Source organism: Lepisosteus platostomus, chromosome 12 (assembly GCF_059453375.1).
Source record: "Lepisosteus platostomus isolate fLepPlt1 chromosome 12, fLepPlt1.hap1, whole genome shotgun sequence".
Lineage (NCBI taxonomy): Eukaryota > Metazoa > Chordata > Actinopteri > Semionotiformes > Lepisosteidae > Lepisosteus > Lepisosteus platostomus.
In genome coordinates, this window is record NC_142622.1 from 20,112,584 (window position 1) to 20,134,797 (window position 22,214).

General features: G+C 43.9%; 1 protein-coding gene across 1 annotated transcript; it reads left to right on the top strand.

The window, feature by feature from the left end:
- Positions 1-888: 888 nt before the first annotated feature.
- vars1 (valyl-tRNA synthetase 1) lies at positions 889-20,854 on the top strand. Its single transcript, XM_088601316.1, has 31 exons — positions 889-1,049; positions 2,663-2,996; positions 3,212-3,355; positions 4,036-4,204; positions 4,804-4,937; positions 5,395-5,470; positions 5,950-6,050; positions 6,208-6,335; positions 6,521-6,685; positions 7,153-7,234; positions 8,287-8,406; positions 8,669-8,777; positions 9,143-9,231; positions 9,328-9,418; positions 9,575-9,699; positions 10,238-10,341; positions 10,436-10,594; positions 10,705-10,795; positions 12,626-12,731; positions 13,649-13,719; positions 14,395-14,520; positions 15,225-15,329; positions 16,295-16,363; positions 16,553-16,631; positions 17,010-17,137; positions 17,498-17,653; positions 18,466-18,672; positions 18,797-18,908; positions 19,319-19,491; positions 20,241-20,390; positions 20,538-20,854. Exons 2-31 carry the CDS (start codon positions 2,664-2,666, stop codon positions 20,604-20,606), a joined length of 3,771 nt encoding a protein of 1,256 aa, XP_088457442.1. The 5' UTR covers positions 889-1,049; position 2,663; the 3' UTR covers positions 20,607-20,854.
- Positions 20,855-22,214: the final 1,360 nt, after the last annotated feature.

Consider the following 22,214-nt stretch of genomic DNA (forward strand, 5'->3'; position numbering starts at 1 on the left):
CCTCTGTTCTGTTTTTACTGTTTAATTATTCATTGTGACGTTTTTATAATGCCTCAGTCTTGTTCTGTGCTGTTTTTGCTTCAGTTACTGTTGACTGTGCTTAATGTAAAACTAGAAACACTTTAGGGGGCGTCTGCTGAGAAAGTAGTTCTTCCAGAGCCTTGTTCCTGACTAACTCAGACACATGGATTGCTTTTCGTAATCACACTGTGTAATATTGTCTATGTCCCATGCACTATCTGTTTGGAAATACAGTATTTTGCACAAAAAATACAAAAGTAGTTATTCGGTCTTGTCTAAGCATCTTTCATACTTTCTGTTGAACTTCATATTTGATCATTTCTGATTGCATTTGATGTGTTTTAAATTATATCCTTATTGCTGTCTCTTGATGCTCATATGTTGTTTTGGTTTGTACTATTGTAATATTAGCAGACTGATGTGTATTCTATTTAACTTTTATTATTGTATTATTACACTTAAATTGTTCTTCTATATACTGTAAGCACCGCCAATACAATAACAACACTTTTAAATGTATATTCTTAATTTAGGGTCCTTATTTAAGTGGAGTTCTCAATCATAACTGCATTGTTAGGAGAGACTATTTTAATATTTTAGGATTTTCGAAAATGATAAATTACGGTCCTGATAAAGTTTTGTATTAGATCTTTAACGCAATTTAAGTTCTGTCCAACAAGCTAGTTTTCTCGCTCAGACAGAATCTACTTTATCCTATCCAGACTTTATAATGCAGAAAAACACATTTTAGGAAACAGAGAGACAAATTTCTGTTCGTTTGAATATCCAAGGAAGGTTCAGTTGTTTGAAATGTCTTTTTTGTGTATCGATTCTGTTCAGGCACAGCCAGGGACTGCCTGGTACAGCAGAAGGGGTCCTAAGGAGTCTTCAGCTAAGTGTCGCACGTGGGTTTGACTCGGGGAGTTTCATCAGACAGCACTGCCGGTTTTCAGTTTCATTTATTGGCATTGGATTAGAAAATTATTCAAAGTCTGTTTAAGACCATCTCGATCCGTTTTAAAAAGGGGGTGAGTTTTATTGTCGTTGCTCCAAAAACAGGGATTCAATTTAGATTTGATCATGTCGATCGATCTGTAATGAGAAGAAGTTATGTTGCTAAAATGTGTGGAAGTTTGTGCTGTCTTTGAAGAAGAAGAGTAGAAATGTTATGGACTCTTAAATTTGCACATTTAATATATCATTAGTTTTTTATCCTGGTATTAAATACTTTAAAATGTAGATTTTTCTCCTTATGTATGTCAGAGACCTGCAGGTGAATTGTAGGCGGGGAGGTCTGGTGTACCATCTGAAGGATAGATCTGCTAAACGCAGTTGCAATAATTACAGTAGCACAGTGTGATTATTTTATCTCTGATTGTGTGGCATGAATGAAAATCGGGAAGATGACTAGTCGAATCGCTGACAGGTCAAGTGCAATATAAGGCGTAGAATTGATCACCCTGAATATAATGCGAATTCAGATCCCTCTTTTTGTTCCCGGATATCTATCATATCTGCAACTCACTAGCATAGTTATACAAAGAAGAAATAAAGCTGCAAAATAAGTTAAGATGGAAGGCGAATTGATCCTTCTATAGCAACCTTTATGGTGTGGCATCCCAGGGTGTTATAAATGTTTTTAAAAGCAAATACATATCTAGTTAACACTTTTAAAAATAAACGTTTTCAGATTTCTTTAAAAGTCTTTCTGGTACAGATTCTAACAAGAGGTTAAGAAAAATAGGGAATAACAGCTAATGGGTCTAAATTGACTGATATTATCTGAAGCTGATGTCTAGAAACAAACAGGAAGTCTGCATCTGTTTAAATCAAATGACAGCTCAACAAAGACTTCTAACATAAATGGAGAGAGTGGACCAAATGTGACATTAAATGGATGCATTATACTTTTACTGTTATGAATGTATTTGCAGGTGTATGCATGGAAATATGTAGAGTGCAAGGCCGATAGCCGCCAGAGAGCAATTCAGTTTTCAAACAGGAAAATGAGTCTGTTGTGATGGTCTAGCTCAGCTGAATCATGAGCTTACAGAAGGCAGGGCTGCTCTGTAGCGAGGTGCTCAGCCAGCAGGAAACCTGCCTAAGACCTGAGTGTCTTGACTGCTTGTTCTGTTTTGGAGGCTTCCTGAAAGCTCTGTTTCTGGGCTGGTGAGGCCAGCATTTTTTCTGTAGAAGTTTTGGTGTTTCTAAATATAATATTTTTTAAAAAAAACTTTCATCTATGCTTCATGACCAATTGTAACTTTATATATATATTTTCCTAGAGCCCCTATCAACTCAACAAAACATACTTTTAGGGCATTCCGTGTGAATTTAACAAGACAGTGTCATATTGTGAAAAAGCACAATATTAATAAAAGCAATTTTATAGAAAATATGAAATGCAAGCAGTAATAATCCTAATAGTCCCTGGGATTTGGCTGTTTATATACATGGAGTGGGGGCAGAACACCTGAAAACACACCCAAATGAATTAAAAAGCTAACAGTGTTTGCAATGATATGATATAGCGAATTTACATCTATTGGATTCAGTAGGTCTCTGTTTTTTTCTTTTCTTTCCTTTCTGCCACACTATTTAACGAAACTGCTCGTCTTGCATTTCTTTTTTTTATCTGCAGCATGGCAACTCTGTACGTATCTGGGCACCCAGATGATTTCCGTTGCCAGCTTGCCCTTGTGGCAGCGGAGTTCTCTCCCTCGAAGCCATCTGTCAGCGTGGCTACAGCGCCCCCCGGTGGCCAGGCCTTGCCATGTCTGGTGACGAGCGACGGCCTGGTCCTGTCTGGGGCCCCGGCTGTGAGCTATTTCCTGTGTCCGGACCAGATGTGTGGGATTGGGCTGCGGGACTCCGCTCTGGTCCATCAGTGGCTGAGCTTTGCCAACATTGAGTTGACCCCGGTGGCTTGTGCTGTGGCTTTTCCCCTGCTGGGGGCGCTGAAGGCCAACGATCAGGTGAGAGCGGTTCAGTGTGCACAAGAGGTGAGACAATTTGTCTCGGTACCTTCCCAGTTTGGCTCAGTGCCTCCCTATCTCTAATGGGCTAATGATATGATCCAGGCTTACATTGCAGCCGTGGCCCATGGTGAGCAAGACCTTTACAAGATGATCAACTTGGGAGCCGTGAGATGTGCTTTTGCATTACTCCTTTGGCCTGTGTGATTCTGCAGGCTGTGGAGCGTGCCCGGGCAGAGCTGCAGAAGATCCTAGAGGTGCTCGATGCCCACCTGAGACTGAGGACCTACCTGGTGGGGGAGGCGGTGACGCTGGCTGACATCACCATGGCGACCACTCTGCTGCTGCCCTTCAAATACGTGAGCCATTTTCTGCTTTTCCTCCTGAGATCCTGCCGCCCCATCGTCTTACTGTGGGCCTTCGCATTTGGAGAGCTCGTGAAAGGGATGGGGCAGAGAGCAGAGCCCTTGACGTCTCAAGAAGACTAGTACATTAATACTTGTCTCGCACCAGAAGAAGGCTCCACAGCTGAAAGGTTGTGTTTCCTTTCTTCTCTTTTCAGCATGGAATAAACCTATTACTTGTTCCTTTGCAGCCTACACATGCTGACGCAGCTACCCACCTGAACTAGTACATTAATAGTGTAAATACCAGCAGTAATAGGCAGAGGAAACGACAACAGTAATGCTTCTGGTTCTGATTTTGATTCTGATTCTGATGACAGTTTTTAAGCACTCTGACTACCTGGGTGTCAGGTGTTGTGCCTCATATTACAGTTCACATATTACAGTTCCTTTTCTTAGCCAGCCAGGTTCTGTGAACCCAGTGTTGATCATGTAGACCTTGGAGAGGAGAGGATGTTCCTCTGCTGCAGGCTGTGTTTAGTCTACTTCAGAGCTGATGAGTCAGGAGCTGTAGATGGGGTCTCAGTGGGGATTCGGTTTTGTTTGCCAAGCTGACACTGATGTCCTTTTCAAATACCATCCCATCTCACAAGAAACGGGAGCGGTTTTGGGTAAACAGGGTTCTGTTGATGCAGGTGCTGGAACCTGGGCTCCGGAAACCCATCATCAACGTGACCCGTTGGTTTGTGACCTGTTTAAACCAGCCCCGGATCAAGAAGGTGCTGGGAGACGTTGTGCTGTGTGAAAAGGCTGTGCCAGTCAAGGCCTTGCCAGCGGCTGTTAACGGAGTGCCCACGCCCAGCAGTAAGTGAGGGGGGAAGGAGGCCACAACCAGATCTGTGTGGAAATCTGTGTGAGACATTCAGGATAAAGAACGAAAGGGACAATTGTGTAGCCAGTCAGCCCTAACCTGCCTCACAAGGACGTGGTGAGAACATGCAAACTCCACAAAGACAGGCATGCCAAATTGGTATTGGGTTTGATACCCTGGAGCTGGGAGACTGGGCTGTATCAGTATCATAGACTGGGCTGTACCAGATATCTGTTATCTGTGAATTGTTGCACTGTGCTGGGTTAACATGTTTTATAAGTTTATGGTTACAATACTTTGGGTTTCTTTTTTAAACAGTACGTAGTTTCTTCTTAAATAATACACTTCACAAATAGTGTATTATTTACGGATTATGTAGACATGGAATTCATTACCAGGGTATATTCTTTGTTCAGAACCTTCAATGTGAAACAGTTTCTCTAGACTGGGCAAGAGAGAGTTCACGTCCTGTCTTCAGTGAGCACTTCTCTCCCTTTGACCTTATGTCCGACTGACATAGTGGACTGACAGAGCTATAAAACTGGATGGAGAATCATTACACCAGGAATTCCTGAATTCCCTGTCACTGCAGGCCTGCAGCCGCCTGCCGGCTCCCAGCCCAAGACCGAAGCCCAGCTGAAGAAGGAGGCGAAGAAGAGGGAGAAGCTGGAGAAGTTCCAGCAGAAGAAAGAGATGGAGCAGAAGAAGAAGGAGCAGCAGACTGAGGTGCCTGATACCACCTGTTGTTCAGACTCAGGCCACATACCCTTACTGCAGTCTTTAATTGGGGTGGGCTTCAAAACTAGAAGGAAAAATTAAAAATCAGTCAAAATCTGAAATATGTCCCTTTATTCTTTGAGTCAAAGAATACATAATGAAATGTATGTGCTAATATAGCATCTTTTCCTTAAGTACTGGTGGTAAACTAATTTAAAAAGCAGGTTTGATTCTTTTCACTGTCAGCCTCACAGCTGTCACCAGAGACAACTGAGAGTTTGATTGTAGTCAGGTAAGGATTTTCCATTAAAATGAAGCCAAGCCGGTAACTGTATGGCCTGACAAAGAAGAAAAGCCAATGAAAAGGGACTTTCCTAACTGACTTTACTCTGTGTTCCTACTGGGATCATGATCAAGACTTCTCCTATTCAGACATTCCCTTTAAGACGTTTTATTTTTGCCACAGAAAAAGCCTAAACTGGAAAAGAAGGAACTGGGAGTCATCAGCTACAACCTCCCAACACCTCCAGGAGAGAAGAAAGGTCAGTGCCTGATTTTCAAAAGGAGACAGACAAGCTCCCAGTTACTGAACTGTTATTGTGTTAATGAGCCCAGAACAACAGTGTCAGAGTTTATTGTGTTTTTAGCCAAAGCGAAGCACCTTCCTTGCAATTAGGAAAATGGTTCCAACAAGAAAAGTTACAGCTGACCTTTTATACACTTACTTGATAAGGAATACAAAGAACTTCAGTCGTAATTAATTTCTGTTGGTTAAGGAAACTTCTGCTTTAATCGGAAGATGTCTGCGTAACTAAGCTATATCGGTGTTTTCTTCAAGCGGGTAGTTATAATTGGCCTTCCACACAAACGAATTCTTTGGGATTCTTAAAACAAGCATTCTTTGTGGCTGCAGACCCTTAGTCTTATTGGCAGCAGATACTGAAATGTTCCAGCTGGCATTTTGCTGAACTAGATAAAGAATTTTGAACCCTTCAGTATTAACCCCTGTCTCTCTCTCTAGATGTGAAGTGCCCAATGCCTGATTCCTACAGCCCCCAGTATGTGGAGGCAGCCTGGTATCCTTGGTGGGAAAAAAACGGCTTCTTCAAACCAGAATATGGGGTGAGGGGAAAAAACTAAGGCTCCGAGGCCCACTTCAGGATTCGTATTTTAAATAGAATATCAGATACAGCAAGAGCACTTCATTTACCTTTAATTCAGTATTGTTGGAGATGCATATTTATGAAACTCTGCTTTCTCTCTCTCTTTTGAAATCCAGCGGAAGGATATATCAGAGCCCAACCCCAAAGGTGTGTTCATGATGTGTATCCCTCCACCTAATGTGACTGGATCTCTCCACCTTGGCCACGCTCTCACCAACTCCATCCAGGACTCGCTGACCCGCTGGTGAGTGCGGGTTTGTGTGTGTCTTTAGAGCTCATGCCTGCCTGTCTCCATCTCTGGAAGTGTGTTTGCGTGTCCAGGTGTGCCGATGTGAGTTGTGTTGCTGTAAATGCTGTTCACTACCCATCCGTCGGCCCCTGTCTGTGTGCAGCCCCAGCGATGCCAGCCTGTCTCTGTGTCTCACTCAGGCACAGGATGCGCGGCGAGACCACGCTGTGGAATCCGGGCTGCGACCATGCTGGTATCGCCACCCAGGTGGTGGTGGAGAAGAAGCTGTGGCGGGAGCAGGGCAAGACGCGGCACGACCTCGGCCGAGACGCCTTTATCGCCGAGGTGTGGAAGTGGAAGAACGAGTAAGTAGAGTAAATGGTTCAAATGGCTACAAGTTCTTTATAGACGTTTATCCCTCCTGTGTCTTTATAGATCTCAGTCATGAGGTCTTCACTCCTGTCACCTGGGACGGTCAGCCAGCCGAGCAGAGGAATTACTTTCAGATCTGTGCAGTTTAATGCAAAGTGCACACAGATCGCAAGTGCTTTGAGAAGCCACATTTAAATGCGCTATATGAAATAGTTTATTATTATTTTTACACTGATAGATCAGTGCTGCTTAATCCTTGCATTGTTTCAGTAATAGTGTTGTTGTATACCTTGGTAAAAGCACAGTAAACCTTATCATGGTACAGAGTAGGGAGGTGACCTTAAGTAAAACACAAATCCATGACACCTGGTGTAAACTCAGCAGAAGCGTGCTCAGAAGCTACAAAACTGCCCTGCAGGTATATTTCAGGTATAAGACTGATGTTTCATTTTCCTACCAGGAAAGGCGATCGTATCTACCACCAGCTAAGGAAGTTGGGTTCATCTCTGGACTGGGACCGGGCCTGTTTCACCATGGACTCCGTGAGTACGAGATGAATTTCTAATGGGTTCTTGAAGCTACAGTGCAGAGGTCACAGACGAAGGGGGCAGTACCACACAATTAGTTTACTGTAACGTCACCATTTCTGAAGAAAACTGGTGAGCATTTTGAATTTACAAGGAAAACAGACATTTATTATATATGTAATGTAAATTATACAGTTACCCCCCTTGGAAACAGTTCCTTTCCCAGAGCAGGCAGTGGAGACATAATTGTCTTGTAGCCGGCTCTTCTGTACATAGCCAGTAGCCAACAGCCATATCACCCTACAGCTCACAACTGGCAGTCCACAGAAGCTAAGCAGGTGTGAGCCTGGTCAGTACCTGGATGGGAGACCCCCTGGGAAAAACTAAGATTGATATTGGAACAGGTATTAGAGGGGCCAGTAGGGGGCACTCACCCTGCAGTCTTTGTGGGCCTTAATGCCCCAGTATAGTGATGGGAGACTATTCTGTAAAAAAGTGCCGTCCTTCAGATGAGACGTAAAACCGAGGTCCTGACTCTCTGTAGTCATTAAAAATCCCAGGGCATTTCTCGAAAAGAGTAGGGGTACAACCCTGGCGTCCTGGCCAAACATCTTATTGGCCTTTACCAATCATGGCCTCCTAATAATCCCTGTCTATGAATTGGCTTCATTACTCTGTTCTCCTCCCCACTGATAGCTGATGTGTGGTGAGTGTTCTGGAGCAACAATGGCTGCTGTCGCAGCGTTCAGGTGGGGCTGCACATTGGTGGTGGTGGAGGGGAGTCCCCATTACCTGTAAAGTGCTTTGAGTGTCCATAAAAGTGCTATACAAGTGTTAGGAATTATTATTATTAATTAGTAGTGTAGTCTTATAGTGGAGAGTGAGGGATGGTAACAGAAGGACCTGCAGTCACTCAGGACCTCAGTTTGTCTTCTCCACCGGAAGGACAAAGCACGTGTAGGTTCAGCAGCTCAGTCAGGGAGGACACAGTGGGCTTGGAAAATTTACACACATCCTCTGCCCCCCCTTTCCATTAACCCAGAGCCTCTTTCCTGTTTGTGCTCCAGAAACTTTCATATGCCGTGCAAGAAGCATTCGTACAAATGCACGAGGAAGGAGTGATCTACCGCAGCAAGCGGCTGGTGAACTGGTCCTGCACCCTAAACTCCGCCATCTCCGACATTGAGGTGGGTTTGATGACAGATAATTTATGTGGTTTCAGTCATCCGCGAACATATTGGTTTGCTTTTAAGTCTAGCTTTGAAACTGTTCTGTTTAAACCTTACCAATGATGCGGTCCATTTGAACAGATTTATTTATGTATTTGTCAAAGTGTTATGTTTATTCTTGAGATTCAAGCTATATACCATGTTTTTGAGCCCGTGCGGTTTACTGTCAGACAGCGCCCAGTCATTCCGGTCAGTAATGTCAGACTTTGTCTTTGTGCAGGTGGATAAAAAGGAGCTGAGTGGGCGGACTCTGCTGCCTGTCCCGGGGTACAAGGACAAGGTCGAGTTCGGGGTACTGGTGTCCTTTGCCTACAAGATCGAGGGCTCTGGTGAGCGATCAAAAACCACACATCTCCCTTTCCATCATCTCAAAAACCACATAGGCACATCACTGTCCAGGGTGTGGTGTCACCATGGAAATTTGATAAACACAGTGTACCTAATAATATTTTAAAAGTTTATGAAAAGTACTCTTGAGTCCATAATACGTTACTAGGAAACAGACCTTTTTTGTACTAACTTTAAAACAGCGTTAATTATTTCCTCCTTCACGCCTCGTGATGGGAAAGACCTACTGTAGAGCACTGAACGTTGGAGCTTTTCCCATCCGGAAAGCAGTGTCAGTTTTATTTTGGTGGTTTCTCACTCTCTCAGGCCTACTGCAGTCTCTTTGAGCCTCTACTCTCGGTTTCAGATGAAGAGGTTGTCGTGGCGACCACCCGTATCGAGACCATGCTGGGTGATACCGCCGTGGCTGTGCACCCCCAGGACCCCCGCTACCAGGTCAGCGATCTTCCGCCGCGCGCTTCGTTTTTAAACACTCTCCGAGGAGGGTTTCTTCAGCCTCTGACCGAAACCTGACTTGTGCCTCTCTCACAGCATCTGAGAGGCAAGACCGCTACTCACCCCTTCTGCGATCGGAAGATGCCCGTGGTGTTTGACGAGTTTGTGGACATGAGCTTTGGGACAGGTGAGGGGCAGAGTCTGTGCGGGAGCTGTGTTACAGCTGTGTAAGGATGATGGACAGTTGCAGTGCTGAGGTATATGTCTTCTCGACAGAGAGGTTAAGCTACTCCCGGCCTGGGCTGGGGACAGGCAGTCATGGCCTCCTGTTTCTCTTGTGCAGGAGCGGTTAAGATCACACCGGCCCACGACCACAATGACTACGAGGTGGGGCTGCGCCAGGGCCTGGACTTCATTAACATCCTGGATGACAACGGCTTCCTCATCAATGTGCCGGAACCATTCCTGGTAAATCTCTTGCTTCTGAGCCTTTTCCCAGTTCAGTCCAGTGGGATGTGGGTTCAGAGCAGGTGTTCCAGTCTGTATATCTGTGTATTGTAGCTCAGCAGGGTTATAGTTAGTGTTCATTCAGTCTGTGTGTGAGTAATAACCCCAATCACTCATTGCAGTGTTAATGGACTATAGTGTCCAGTGTGTCTGTATTAACCCGTCTCTCTTAAAGCAGTGTTAATGTCCTGTAGTGCCCAGTCAGTCAGTGTGTCTGTATTAACCCCCCTCTCTCTTAGTGCAGTGTTAATGGACTGTAGTGTCCAGTCAGTCAGTGTGTCTGTATTAACCCCCCTCTCTCTCAGTGCAGTGTTAATGTACTGTAGTGTCCAGTTAGTCAGTGTGTCTGTATTAACCCCTCTCTTTTTCAGTGCAGTGTTCATGGACTGTAGTGTCCAGTCAGTCAGTGTGTCTGTATTAACCCCTCTCTTTCTCAGTGCATTGTTAATGGACTGTAGTGTCCAGTCAGTCAGTGTGTCTGTATTAACCCCTTTCTCAGGGAATGAAGAGGTTTGATGCCAGGAAGGCAGTTCTCCAGGCTCTGAAGGATAGAGGCCTATTCAGGGAGGTGAAGGACAACCCTATGGTCGTTCCTGTCTGCAGGTGAGCATCACATCCACCTTCCCATCCTTAGAAAAGTAGTGTGAACTTTTTCTTGGGTGAATGTGTCTGAATTCTCACGCTGCCGTCTCTGCAGCCGCTCGAAGGATGTGGTGGAGCCGCTGATGAAGCCGCAGTGGTACGTGAACTGTGCGGAGATGGGTCGACAGGCCGCTGAGGCCGTCCGGTCAGGAGAGCTGAGGATCGTCCCCGAAGCCCACACCAAGACCTGGTTCAACTGGATGGACAACATCAGGTGAAGTAACACAGTGCAAGCTAAGCCTCATCACAGGACTAGGATATAAGGAGAGAAGAGGAGCCTAATTTTGGCAAAGGTGCTGAATGCTGTGTGTTTTTGCCCTGCAGGGACTGGTGCATCTCTCGGCAGCTGTGGTGGGGTCACCGGATCCCGGCCTACTTTGTGACTGTCGATGATCCCTCAGTCCCAGCTGGGGAGGTAAGGCTTCTTGTTCTGTCCGTAATTTTTTGCCATTCAGTCTACCCTGGAGATAGTGACGGGTATATAGTCTTTGCTTAACAGTGTTTCTATAGCATCTCATTGAAGTAAGATAGGGGTGTTAATCATGTTGTACTAAATACATTGCACTCTTGTATGATCTGGCCTTCCCACAGTTCATAGTTTTTTATTGTTCAAGTGTAAAGTGTAAAAGTGACTCCTTTAGCCTGTTTACTTTCACGTGATACACATGATGGGAAACGTTTGTCACAATAGTAGACAAACACAATCTGCTTAAACTAATAATACACAAATAATTGTACTTCCTCTTGTCAGTACTGAACACATCATTTACACATTCACAGTCCAGGCTGGAAAAAGTATGTGAACCTCTAAGCTAATGACTTCTCCAAAAGCTAACTGGAGTCAGGTGTTGCAATCAATGAGATGAGATTGGAGGTGCCCTGCCCTATAAAAAAGGCACACAAAGGTTGGTTACTGACAGTCTGTTCTTAAGAAAGAGCTGTTCATGTGAACCATGTCCTGATCAAAAGAAATATCAGAGGACCTTAGAAGAAGAATTGTAGAGATGCTTAAAGCTGGAAAAGGCTACAAAAGCACAAAAGGCCTGGTTGTTCATCAATCCACAGTAAGACAGATTGTCTACAAATGGAGGAAATTCAGTACTGTTGCCTGCCTCCCTAAGAGTGGGTGTCTTGGAAAGATCACGGCAAGAGCGCAGCTTGTAATGCTGAAGGAGGTGAAAAAGAACCCTAGGGCAACAGCAAAGGACCTGCAGAAAACTCTTGATCTTGCCAAAGTTTCTGTTCATGTGTCCACTATAAGAAAAATACTGAACAAGAATGGTGTTAATGGAAGGACACCACAGAGGAAACCACTGCTCTCCAAAAAAACAAAACATTGAGGCACGTCTCAAGTTTGCAAAAGACCACCTGGATGTTCCACGATGCTTCTGGGACAGTGTTCTGTGGGTGGATGAGACAAAAGTTGAACTCTTTGGCAGAAACGTGCAACGCTGTGTTTGGAGGAATAAAAGCACTGCACACCAACACCAAAACCTCATCCCAACCGTGAAGCATGGTGGAGGGAGCATCGTGGTTTGGGGCTGCTTTGCTGCCTCAGGGCCTGGACAGTTTGCTATCATAGAGGGAACAATGAATTCAAAATTGTATCAAGCAATTTTACAGTAGAATGTCAGGGTAGTGGTCCGTCACCTGAAGCTTAATAGAAGTTGGGTGACGCAACAAGACAATGACCCGAAACACAGGAGTAAATCAACAACAGAATGCCTTAAATGGAAGAACATTTGTGTTCTGGAATGGCCAAGTCAGAGTCCAGACCTCAACCCAATTGAGATGCTGTGGCATGACCTGAAGAGAGCTGTTCAAGCAAGGAATCCCAGAAATATCAAGGAACTGAAACAGTTTTATAAGGAGGAATGGTCTAAAATTCCTACTAACTGTTGTGCACGGTTCTACCAGTTACTAAATCTTGTATTGTTCACATACTTTTTCCAGCCTGGACTGTGAATGTTTAAACAATGTGTTTAATGTTGACAAGAAGAAGTACAATTGTGACTAAGTTAAAGATCAGACCACATTTTTATGAGTAATTAATGCAGAAATCCAGGTAATTCCAAAGGGTCCAAAAACATTTTCTTGCAACTGTAGCTGACAAGCAAAACTAGGAAACTTCATAGATCCCATTAACACAGGGGCACACTGGGACAACTGCAGTGAAGAAAAGTTAGGCAGGAAGGGATTAATCCTTTAGGAAATGCTTTATTAATCTGACCTTATTTGTGTTTAGGACATGGACGGGAAGTATTGGGTCAGTGGCCGCACTGAAGATGAGGCCCGACAGAAGGCAGCTAAGATGTTTGGAGTCACAGCTGACAAGATCTCCCTCCGGCAGGGTGAGTTATGGTCTTTAACCACTGGAGCAGCGGGCAACTTTTAAACCCTGTATGCTAAAGACTGGAACAGCTGACCTGGTATAACAAGCCCTGCAGCTTAACCACTGGACCATCTTGTAACTTTTTAAAAATACGGACCATAAACCACAGCACATACTGTAGATCCAGTTCCAGTGCAAATTAGCCGAGTTCTGTTTTGAAAACAAAACAGTCATGTTGCTACCTTGTACCCTTGTGATCTCATTAGATCTCCCCTAGCCTTTCTTAGCTTGTTAGTGGTCAGTTATGGGTTAGAAGAACGATAAGAAAATCAGGTTCCCGCTGTATGTGGTGTTGATGATCCAGTAGATGGCACTCTTCCTTCTGGACAAGAATTCCCAATTCAGTGCCTCAGTATGGTATCCAATGACACCATGCTATAGAAGGTGCCAGAGATTGGGTGACATGTTAAGCCAAGGTCCTTAATACTTTCATTAAACATCTCAAGGTATTATTCTTAGGAGTAGGAGTGATGACATGACATAAACTTACGATTCTTCCACAGTCTCTTTCAGATATGAAAATAGTGTTCTCTACCTGTATTAGGTCAGCTGTAATGACCAAAGCTAAACGATGGTGCTTGAACATGACTCACATACATAAGGAATTGCTTTGAGTTTCATTTCAATCCAAACTTGATGAGATCTTGCGGTTTGCAATAAGGAGTTCATTATAAGTACTGTTTGCCATTAATATTAAGACGTACTGTTCGTGCAAAATTAAAAAATGGGACCTAAACTCATGCTCCACTTACACTGCTTACACTGTACATATGTGTAGGAAAGGCCTCAGGCTTTTGTGGTATAGTGTTACCAAACGTGGAGTGGGCACATAGGGCAAGATGAAATTATTTTTGTTCTGTTTTATCTGTCTCATAGATGAGGACGTGCTGGACACCTGGTTCTCCTCTGGGATCTTCCCCTTCTCCATTTTCGGCTGGCCCAATGAGGTAACGATTAGCACCCTGCTTTCTCTTAGGGTGGTGTGTTTGTCTTCCATCTTCCTGATCCCTCTGTTACTTGTGTTTTTTATTGAACATGTTATATCATGTTATAGCTCTTAGTGTGCTGGAGGTGCTCTTTCCAGCATCTGGTTAAGTCACACAGCTCATCTGGGATAAAATGCAAGGCTTGGGAAAACCATCTATAAGGCCTCTCACTGCTGGGATAACATTGATAACATTGAACCCAAGGTCTTACAATGTTATCTGTTGGAGCCACGTCACTGAAGCCTTACCTCTGCTGGTGGTAAGGTGGTAAGGCTGGTGGCTCTAGTCCTTCAGAGATGTTAAACTGTAGACTGTAGCACCTCCTCCTGGAGAATACTTTCACTGCAGAGGCTGGTCATACCCTGCCCTGCCAGACAGTAACAATCCAATCAATTTCATATGGCAAATTTCCCTTATTTCTTCACTCTTATAATTTCAAGCTTGTTCCTAATATTGTTTATTTGATTGCCCCAAGGGAACCTTTTTTCTTTCCTCTTTGTTTTTGTTCTCTTTTATTTCTGACTTCTGCACAAAGTATAGGAATTGCATATATCGTGACGATGTTAACATAAAGGAGCATTATAGCTGAAAAAATGTGTTGACAATCTCTTACTCCTTCCCTCTCCCTGTCTCCAGTCCAAGGACCTGCAGGTTTTCTATCCTGGGACTCTTCTTGAGACGGGACATGACATTCTGTTCTTCTGGGTGGCCCGCATGGTCATGATGGGGCTGAAACTGACCGGCAAACTGCCCTTCAAGGAGGTGAGGGTGCAGGATTGTTGTCAGGAGGGGGCAAGAGGGACACCGGAGCCAGTTTAAAAGTTTGATCTGTCTGTTATCACTGTGTTCGTTTTGATTTTAACTGATTTTTAAAAAATATTCGGTTTTATGAATTCATACGTTTAGGTAAGTTGACAACAAGCAGAGATTAGTATGGCTATTGTGTAAGAATTTGTGAGAGAGCATTGTGTTGTATGACAGGTAAACATGTAATGTCTGAAATGTGATATGATATGTGATATGAAACTGCAATGTAAAGTGTAGTTAAGTATGATTAGTTTTGTTTTTGTTGCTTTAATCTCAGCATTGACTGATCTGTTTCCCAGTTAAGGAGCTGCTTTTCAATGATCAATTCAGGTGTAAAGGTTTTTGTGTTGTTAGTCCCTCATGATAGCTTTATACAGTAGGTGAGAGTTATATTGCATGTTTCCCCCCACAGGACTTTCCTAATCTCCGAGCCCATTAAACTCACATTCTAGCCCTGTTTTATTTTCAGTAGAGAGCAGTATAAATTTAAAATGGTTAATAATGACAAAAAACATCCTGTACTCTAAGGGGAGCTGTATTGGATTGTGCTGAATATGTAATACAGATGTTTGAAGCCACGACAGAACCAGTGTGTGGTAAAAGCCCGTACTGACAAGTGCAGCTGTGTCCCCGGTATTTACAGCAGCTCTCTGTTTCAGGTGTACCTGCATGCGGTGGTGAGAGACGCCCACGGTAGGAAGATGAGCAAGTCACTGGGCAACGTCATCGACCCGCTGGATGTGGTGACCGGGATCTCGCTGGAAGTGAGAACAATAACATAACGATGTTGGGTGTGCGGGCAGGGGGTATCTTCAAAACGCCTGTATTCATACCCCCTTACATTACAAAATAACTCCCCCTCCACTCTCAGCCCCTTGCCCTGCTGTAGTCCTTGTCACAGAGGGGCGATGTGTTGGCAGGTCTTCTAGGTGTCTTTAAAGCAGCGGCACCTGAAGTGCCCAGAGAAGAGAAAAATTAAACTATTAAGCCATCAATGGGCTGAGGTCGTTAAGAGCCTGAATGGACTGAAACCTTGTCCATGCCCTCTGGACTGGGGATGATGGGCCTGTCTAAGAGGAGACCAGGTGGCTGCCTAACTTAATCAGGAATGGAACTTTACCCCAGTTGGTGGGTTTAGAATTTTTACTGAAGTGGAGAGAAGTAGTGACAAGACAGGAGAGAGTGGTTTAAAGCTTTATAACCCATAACTTCGTGTCTGAATTCCTCCTGGATAAATAGACAGACTATCAGATAGTGGACATGAAAGGGACTTAGACCAGAGCTGTGGCAAGTAACTGTATTTTCTTTTGTGGAACTGATTAGATGCAGTCAGGCTCAAAGAAGGATTGTTGTATGTGACTTGTGTCTACTCCTGAGTGTTTTTATGTGGTCAGTGTTAGGGATCTAGTATTGAACGTTTTAGGCTCTAAGACAACATTTTTCTTTTTAGTTTTTACATTTCTTAGGTTTTAAAACTATTTGACTTTTAAGCTATATCCTGTTAATTACTCCACTTCCAATTAATTATTGGTGAATTAAAGAAGCCTGACCAGTGGAGGTCTGTAATTACAATTATAGCCACACTTGCTAGTATTGTTACAGTATATAATTTCTGTAAATTAGTTGTATTCAAACTAGTGTCAGGAGTAAATTAAGTATTTGATGACATTACATTTCATAACACCCTCAGCGTTGCACCTAGCTGAATCTGCTCTCTCTTCACCCCCAGGGCCTCCACGACCAATTGGCCGACAGCAACCTGGACCCCGTGGAGATTGAACGAGCCAAACAGGGGCAGGTGTGTCTTCCTTTGAGAAAATCTTTGCTTTTTACCTGCATCCTTTTCTAAAGGAAGTGATTCTTTTCAGGACTCTAACATGGCTTCCCCTCGACAAAGGGTAAAGACTAGGTTTTCAGAAACACTTCTGTCTCTTCTGGACTTAGTCTGGGGCCGTTTTGTAATGATGTTGTGAATTTTCTGTTTCAGAAAGCTGACTATCCCAATGGGATTCCAGAGTGTGGGACAGACGCCCTGCGCTTCGCTCTGTGTGCTTACACCAGCCAGGGTAATAATATTCCACTCTCAGTGTTCTTAAACCAGCCAGGGTAATAATATTCCACTCTCAGTGTTCTTAAACCAGCCTGGGTAATAATATTCCACTCTCTGTGTGCTTAAACCAGCCAGGGTAATAATATTCCACTCTCTGTATGCTTACACCAGCCGGGGTAATAATGTTCCACTCTCTGTACGCTTACACCAGCCGGGGTAATAATATTCCACTCTCTGTGTGCTCACACCACCCGGGGTAATAATATTCCACTCTCTGTGTGTTCACACTGGCCAGAGGAACTTTCTCTGCACTCCCTGTGTGCTCACTGCAGCTGGAGTAATTCCATCAATCTCTTAGGTTTTTTTCCCCCTCTTCCCCTTCTGTTTGTGACAGGCCGTGACATCAACCTGGATGTGAACCGCATCCTGGGGTACAGGCACTTCTGTAACAAGCTGTGGAACGCCACCAAATTCGCCATCCGGGGACTCGGAGACAACTTCTCACCGAAGGGAGCAGCGCAGGTGAGCTGCAAGAGAGAGGGTGGAGGTGAAATGTAGCTTCAAAGAGAGATTATTGTGTTTTTAGCTCAATAATGAATTAAAACTACATTCCTCTGATCTAGCTTCCCTGTCGGTCTTTGTTTGGTAGTGTAACAGGATAAAAAATGACAATGCTTCTACAATCTGGTTTCAGGCTTGTTATCGGTCTTATTTTACTATTTCATTTCTCTCTCTAGTAATGCTATCCTGTACATGTGAAGGCTGTTACACAATTTCAATACAGTAACACTCTCCTGTACACTAGAGGATCATTGCGTGTTCTCAGCTCTGTCTGCCATGTGCCATGCTTGACTGACATCTCTCTCGATTCTTTTCTCCTAGCTGGGTGGACAGGAGTCCCTGGTCGATCGCTGGATTCTGTCTCGGCTCTCTCACGCCGTGGAGCTCTGTGACTCTGGGTTCAAGAGCTATGATTTCCCAGGCATTACTACAGCGGTCTACAACTTCTGGTTGTATGAGCTGTGTGACGTCTATCTGGTATTGGCATTCTCCTTTTTTAAATAGCCGTAGGTGCCGACATGCTCCTCTGTAAAGCTTTATCTGTACAATATTTATCTTGCCTTCTTGACTCTCTCTTTGTACAGAAGGGCCTCCTGCGTTTTGTGCTGAATGCCTCTGCTTTTATTTTCTTGTGGTGATGCCAGGTCCTCTATTTACTGATTATCCTGCAGCACAGCCCCTTGGGTCTCTTGGTGGAATCCTTTTTTAGGAGATTCAATTTTTTTAGCTTCAGATTCAGAAGGTTTAGAAATCCTTTTTAGAAGATTTTTAGCACTTAGAACATAAGAAATGTTCTAAATAAGAGGGGCTAAGAAGCCTAGTAGTAGCTTAATGATTGACACAAACATTCAGTCTGTATAAATCATTAAGACAATAGTAGCTTATTGATTTGAGAATCTCATCCATATACATTTTGGAAGAAGCCAGAGTATATCAGCTTCAACAACATGACAGAGTAGCTTGTTCCTGTCCCCCACAACCCTTTGTATAAAACAGTGCCTCCCATTCTCAGTTTAAAGTTTACCGCTTGTGTCCCCTGGCTTGTATTTGACTTTTGATCCTGAAGATGTTTATAAGATTCAGTTTGTCAGTGCCATGTCAAAGTAGGGTATTCCTTTAAACCTGTGGATATATTTGGTTGTTCTTATCTGTACTGATTCCCAAGCAGCAGTTTCCTCAATTGAACACACAATATTGGATGTGACCCTGCAGGTGCCTTCTGTTGCTTTAATCATACATAAGACAAGAGTCTATGGTCAAGAGTATCTTATGCTACACTTCTTTTGCAGGAATGCCTAAAGCCCGTGTTCACAGGAAGTGATGTCACCGCTGTGGCCGTCTCCAGGGAGACATTGTACACCTGCCTGGAGGTGGGGCTGCGGCTCCTGAGCCCTCTGATGCCATTTGTCACCGAGGAACTCTTCCAGCGGTTGCCGAAGCGCTCCGCCCAGGCCCCACCCAGTATCTGCGTCTCGCCTTACCCAGAGACATCGGAGGTAAACGATGACCAGAGAAAGTGTCCCACTGCTCTCACTTGGAAATTTTAATTGTTAGGAATTCTGAAAGGATTTGTTGTCTCAGACATTGCTATGACGTTCCTTTTTTTCCATCTTTTCTCAGTTCTGCTGGAGAAGCGAAGAGGCTGACAGGAATATGGAGTTCATCATGACAGTTGTCAGGACCATCCGCTCTCTCAGGGCCGACTACAACCTCACCAAGACCAAGGCTGACTGTGAGTTGAACTTCATTTTTCTAGGTTTGAATCAATAAATGATAAATGATGTGTGCGTTCGGGCATTTAAGATATTTTTGTAGATGTTTAGCATTTATGTGCTATTTCTTTTAGTCCCCTTTAAACAGGACAGGGCTCACTGTGAACTGACTTGCTTGTGCAGAGCAGAGGTGGCACGAGATATTTTGTAATCTGGAATTACCAGCTAAAACATTGGAATTATTACACTCAGTACAGACAGTAACCATTTACACAAATCAACTGTTCAGTTCCTCTTTAGCATTGCTTCCGTGAGACGGTTTTGGTGTGTTTCCTCCCTTCTGGCTGGTGATTTCTCAGACAGGGAGCATTGTTCTGGAAGTTTCTCTGGATTTCGATATTTCTCATTTTCCCGCCTCCCTGTGTTCCAGGTTACCTGCAGTGTCTGGACGCAGAGACAGACAGCCTGGTGCAGCAGTATAGTCCTTACATCCAGACTCTGTCCTCCTCCAAGTCTGTGGTGGCGCTGCAGGCCGAGACACCTCCTGAGGGCTGTGCTGTGGCCATCGCATCAGACAAGTGCACTGTCCACCTGCTGCTGAAGGTGAAGCCCGGCCAAGGCTGCGATATTTAACAGTACTCACTAGGACTGCTGTCAAAGAGCAGGCTGAGCCCTGCGGTCCAAACTGTTGCTGCAGGTCTGAGTGTGGGATGCGTCACCGGGTCATCATAGGTGGGGGACAGAATTGGCCGAGCATTGGTCTTGTTAGGTGCGCTGCTTCTGGCTGGGGTTCTCTCAGATACACAGAGTATCAATACACTAAAAAGATACTTGCACAGGTCTCACCTCATACTGTGGCATTAATAGCAAATGTGCAGTCGTTTTAACAGCATGACGACATGATCTGCAGTGCAAGAATTCATTAAGTAAAGTCTAAGTTAACAGGTATAGACAGCCTCATTATTAAGGCACGTGATTGTGGCTTAACTAACACCAGTGTAATAGACATTTCATTTTTCTTAGAATAATCCTTTTGGGAAAATAATTTGCCATTTTTTGATGGGGGGGCTGCTGACTTTAATTTTATACGGTATATGAGAAAGGAAGAATTAAAAGTCGTAAAACACGGTTCTGTCTTCCTTGCATAATTATACAGAAAGTGATTTATGCAATATTCTTCCCCATAATTAGCAACTGCATGTTCTAAATGCACACCATTAGCCTGAAAGGTGTTTCACGCATGTCTGTGTGGTCATATATTATACACCTAAATCCCCTAATAAGTAGAGGAGGCTTTTTACTGATGCGAGAAGATGCCTGCAGTCTGGTGACCGTCTGCTTGTTGTCCGAAGGGCCTGATTGACGCAGAGAAGGAGATCGCCAAGCTGACGGCGAAAGAGGCCGAGCTGCGCAGGCAGCTGGAGAAGCTGCAGGAGCGAATGGGCAAAGCCGACTATCGGGAGAAGGTGCCGGCGAAGGTGCAGGACAGCGACGCTGAGAAGGTGAGGCCTGGGCCACCAAGCACCTTTATCCGGAACAGTCTGTAGCATTAGGTTACATGTTAAGTAACTTAAGACACAGAGCATGTTTGTTTGTGGTGCTGTCATTTGTTTTACTTATAATTCTACTCCCTGTATCCCATATCACAGTTGCAGCAGAGCCTGACGGAGCTCCAGAAGGTAGAGGAGGCCATGGCCAATTTCAGGCGCATGCTCTGATCCCAGGATGCTGTAGGGGTCCCCTATCCCTGCGGCTTCTTGTGTGGACAGGAAGGTAGTGGAGACCGATGGAACCCGTCCCTTCGTGGTTTCTGCCGGGAATGTGAAAACATGAGGATCTTGGGAAAACTGACTATTGGCCTGTTGTCAACAGGGGGATTTTGTCTGTCTTGTCCAATTTGCTAGCACTGTATCTGAAAATAATTGACTTTCAATGTGAATGAGAAAATAAAGTTAATTCCAATAAATGTCAGTAACAGACTTTTATGAACAGGTGTGATGACTATGGGTCTTCAGTGACAGAATCAGTACCTTTTTCTTTCTTAAAATTTCTGTTCTGGGAAAACATGTTGATTTCAAATGTTAAATAGCAAAGGCTTGATAAACCACTCTGGGCATTGTTGTCAGACAGGGGTAGGGAGCAGCTGTTGTTCACAAACACCACTCTTTAGGGTATTACAAAATATTGAGTCTCAGAAAGGGGGTTAAAAACAGGAAAGTAAAGAACAGGAATCATTGATCCAGGGTTGATCTGTTGATTCTAAAATAACTCTAATAGGGTGTTTTGCAATGGCTGTTAGCCTCTTGAAGTAAATGAGTGGTGAAAAATACACTATTGAGCACTGAAATTCAGTTCACATACAAAATACTTTGGACTCCACAGTGCACTGATGTTAATTGTCCAGGTGTTCCAATAGGCCAATTTTAAAATCCCATACGTGGCAATAAGTCTGGCCACTAGGCAAAATGACAGTTCTGCATCATCCAGTTGCTGGGGTATCTGCACTTACAGTATATTTACTGTTAAATTATCTTAAAGGGGAACTGCAATGCTACTTTTATATTTCAGGGTTAGAAATAATTGGCATGAATGAGTGCATTTCAAACCACAATAAAAGTAAAATGTACACAGTAACGTGTAAAACCTCAATATTCCATCACAAAATAGACTAAATATTCAGGTATGCGCAGCGCCTTGTTCTGCAATTCAGAACAAGGCAACAAAACTTCAGTGACGTGTGTGGCCCTGTTACGTTGTAAACAAGCAGACTTGTGAATACATCTCTTTAAATCTAACAGAGATGTTGCTTTCAATTTCAATGCAGTTTTGCTGTCAAATGGATCATTTCTGTGGTAACATTTCTGCTGCACAACCTGTTTTTGTCTGCTTGTACATCACATGACATTAGTCATCACAGAGACTAGTAAGCAGGAAGGGCTGGATCATGTGGCAATTCATGGGAACTCGAATGTGAGTTTGCCACAGCAATTTTGTGCTTAATTCACAATTTGTACTTTTTTCCTATAAAGTCAATGAATTTATTTTGTTACTGAGATTTAATAACCGGGGCTGCAGTTTCCCTTTAAAACTACTCAGTAACACTTGACATCCACATTTCAGGACAAGGGGATGACTGAGATGACTTGTCTGCAGCCTCACGGGACTGATTAGTACAAGACTCAGTATATCAGTGCAAGGTACTGCCTTTTCACATTCCACACAGAAAGGGAACCAACATTTCTCCCATTTCCTCACAAAAGAACATAAGAAGTTGACAATGGTGAAACTTTTGAAAGTTTTTCACTGTCACGTGAGCACACAAGTCC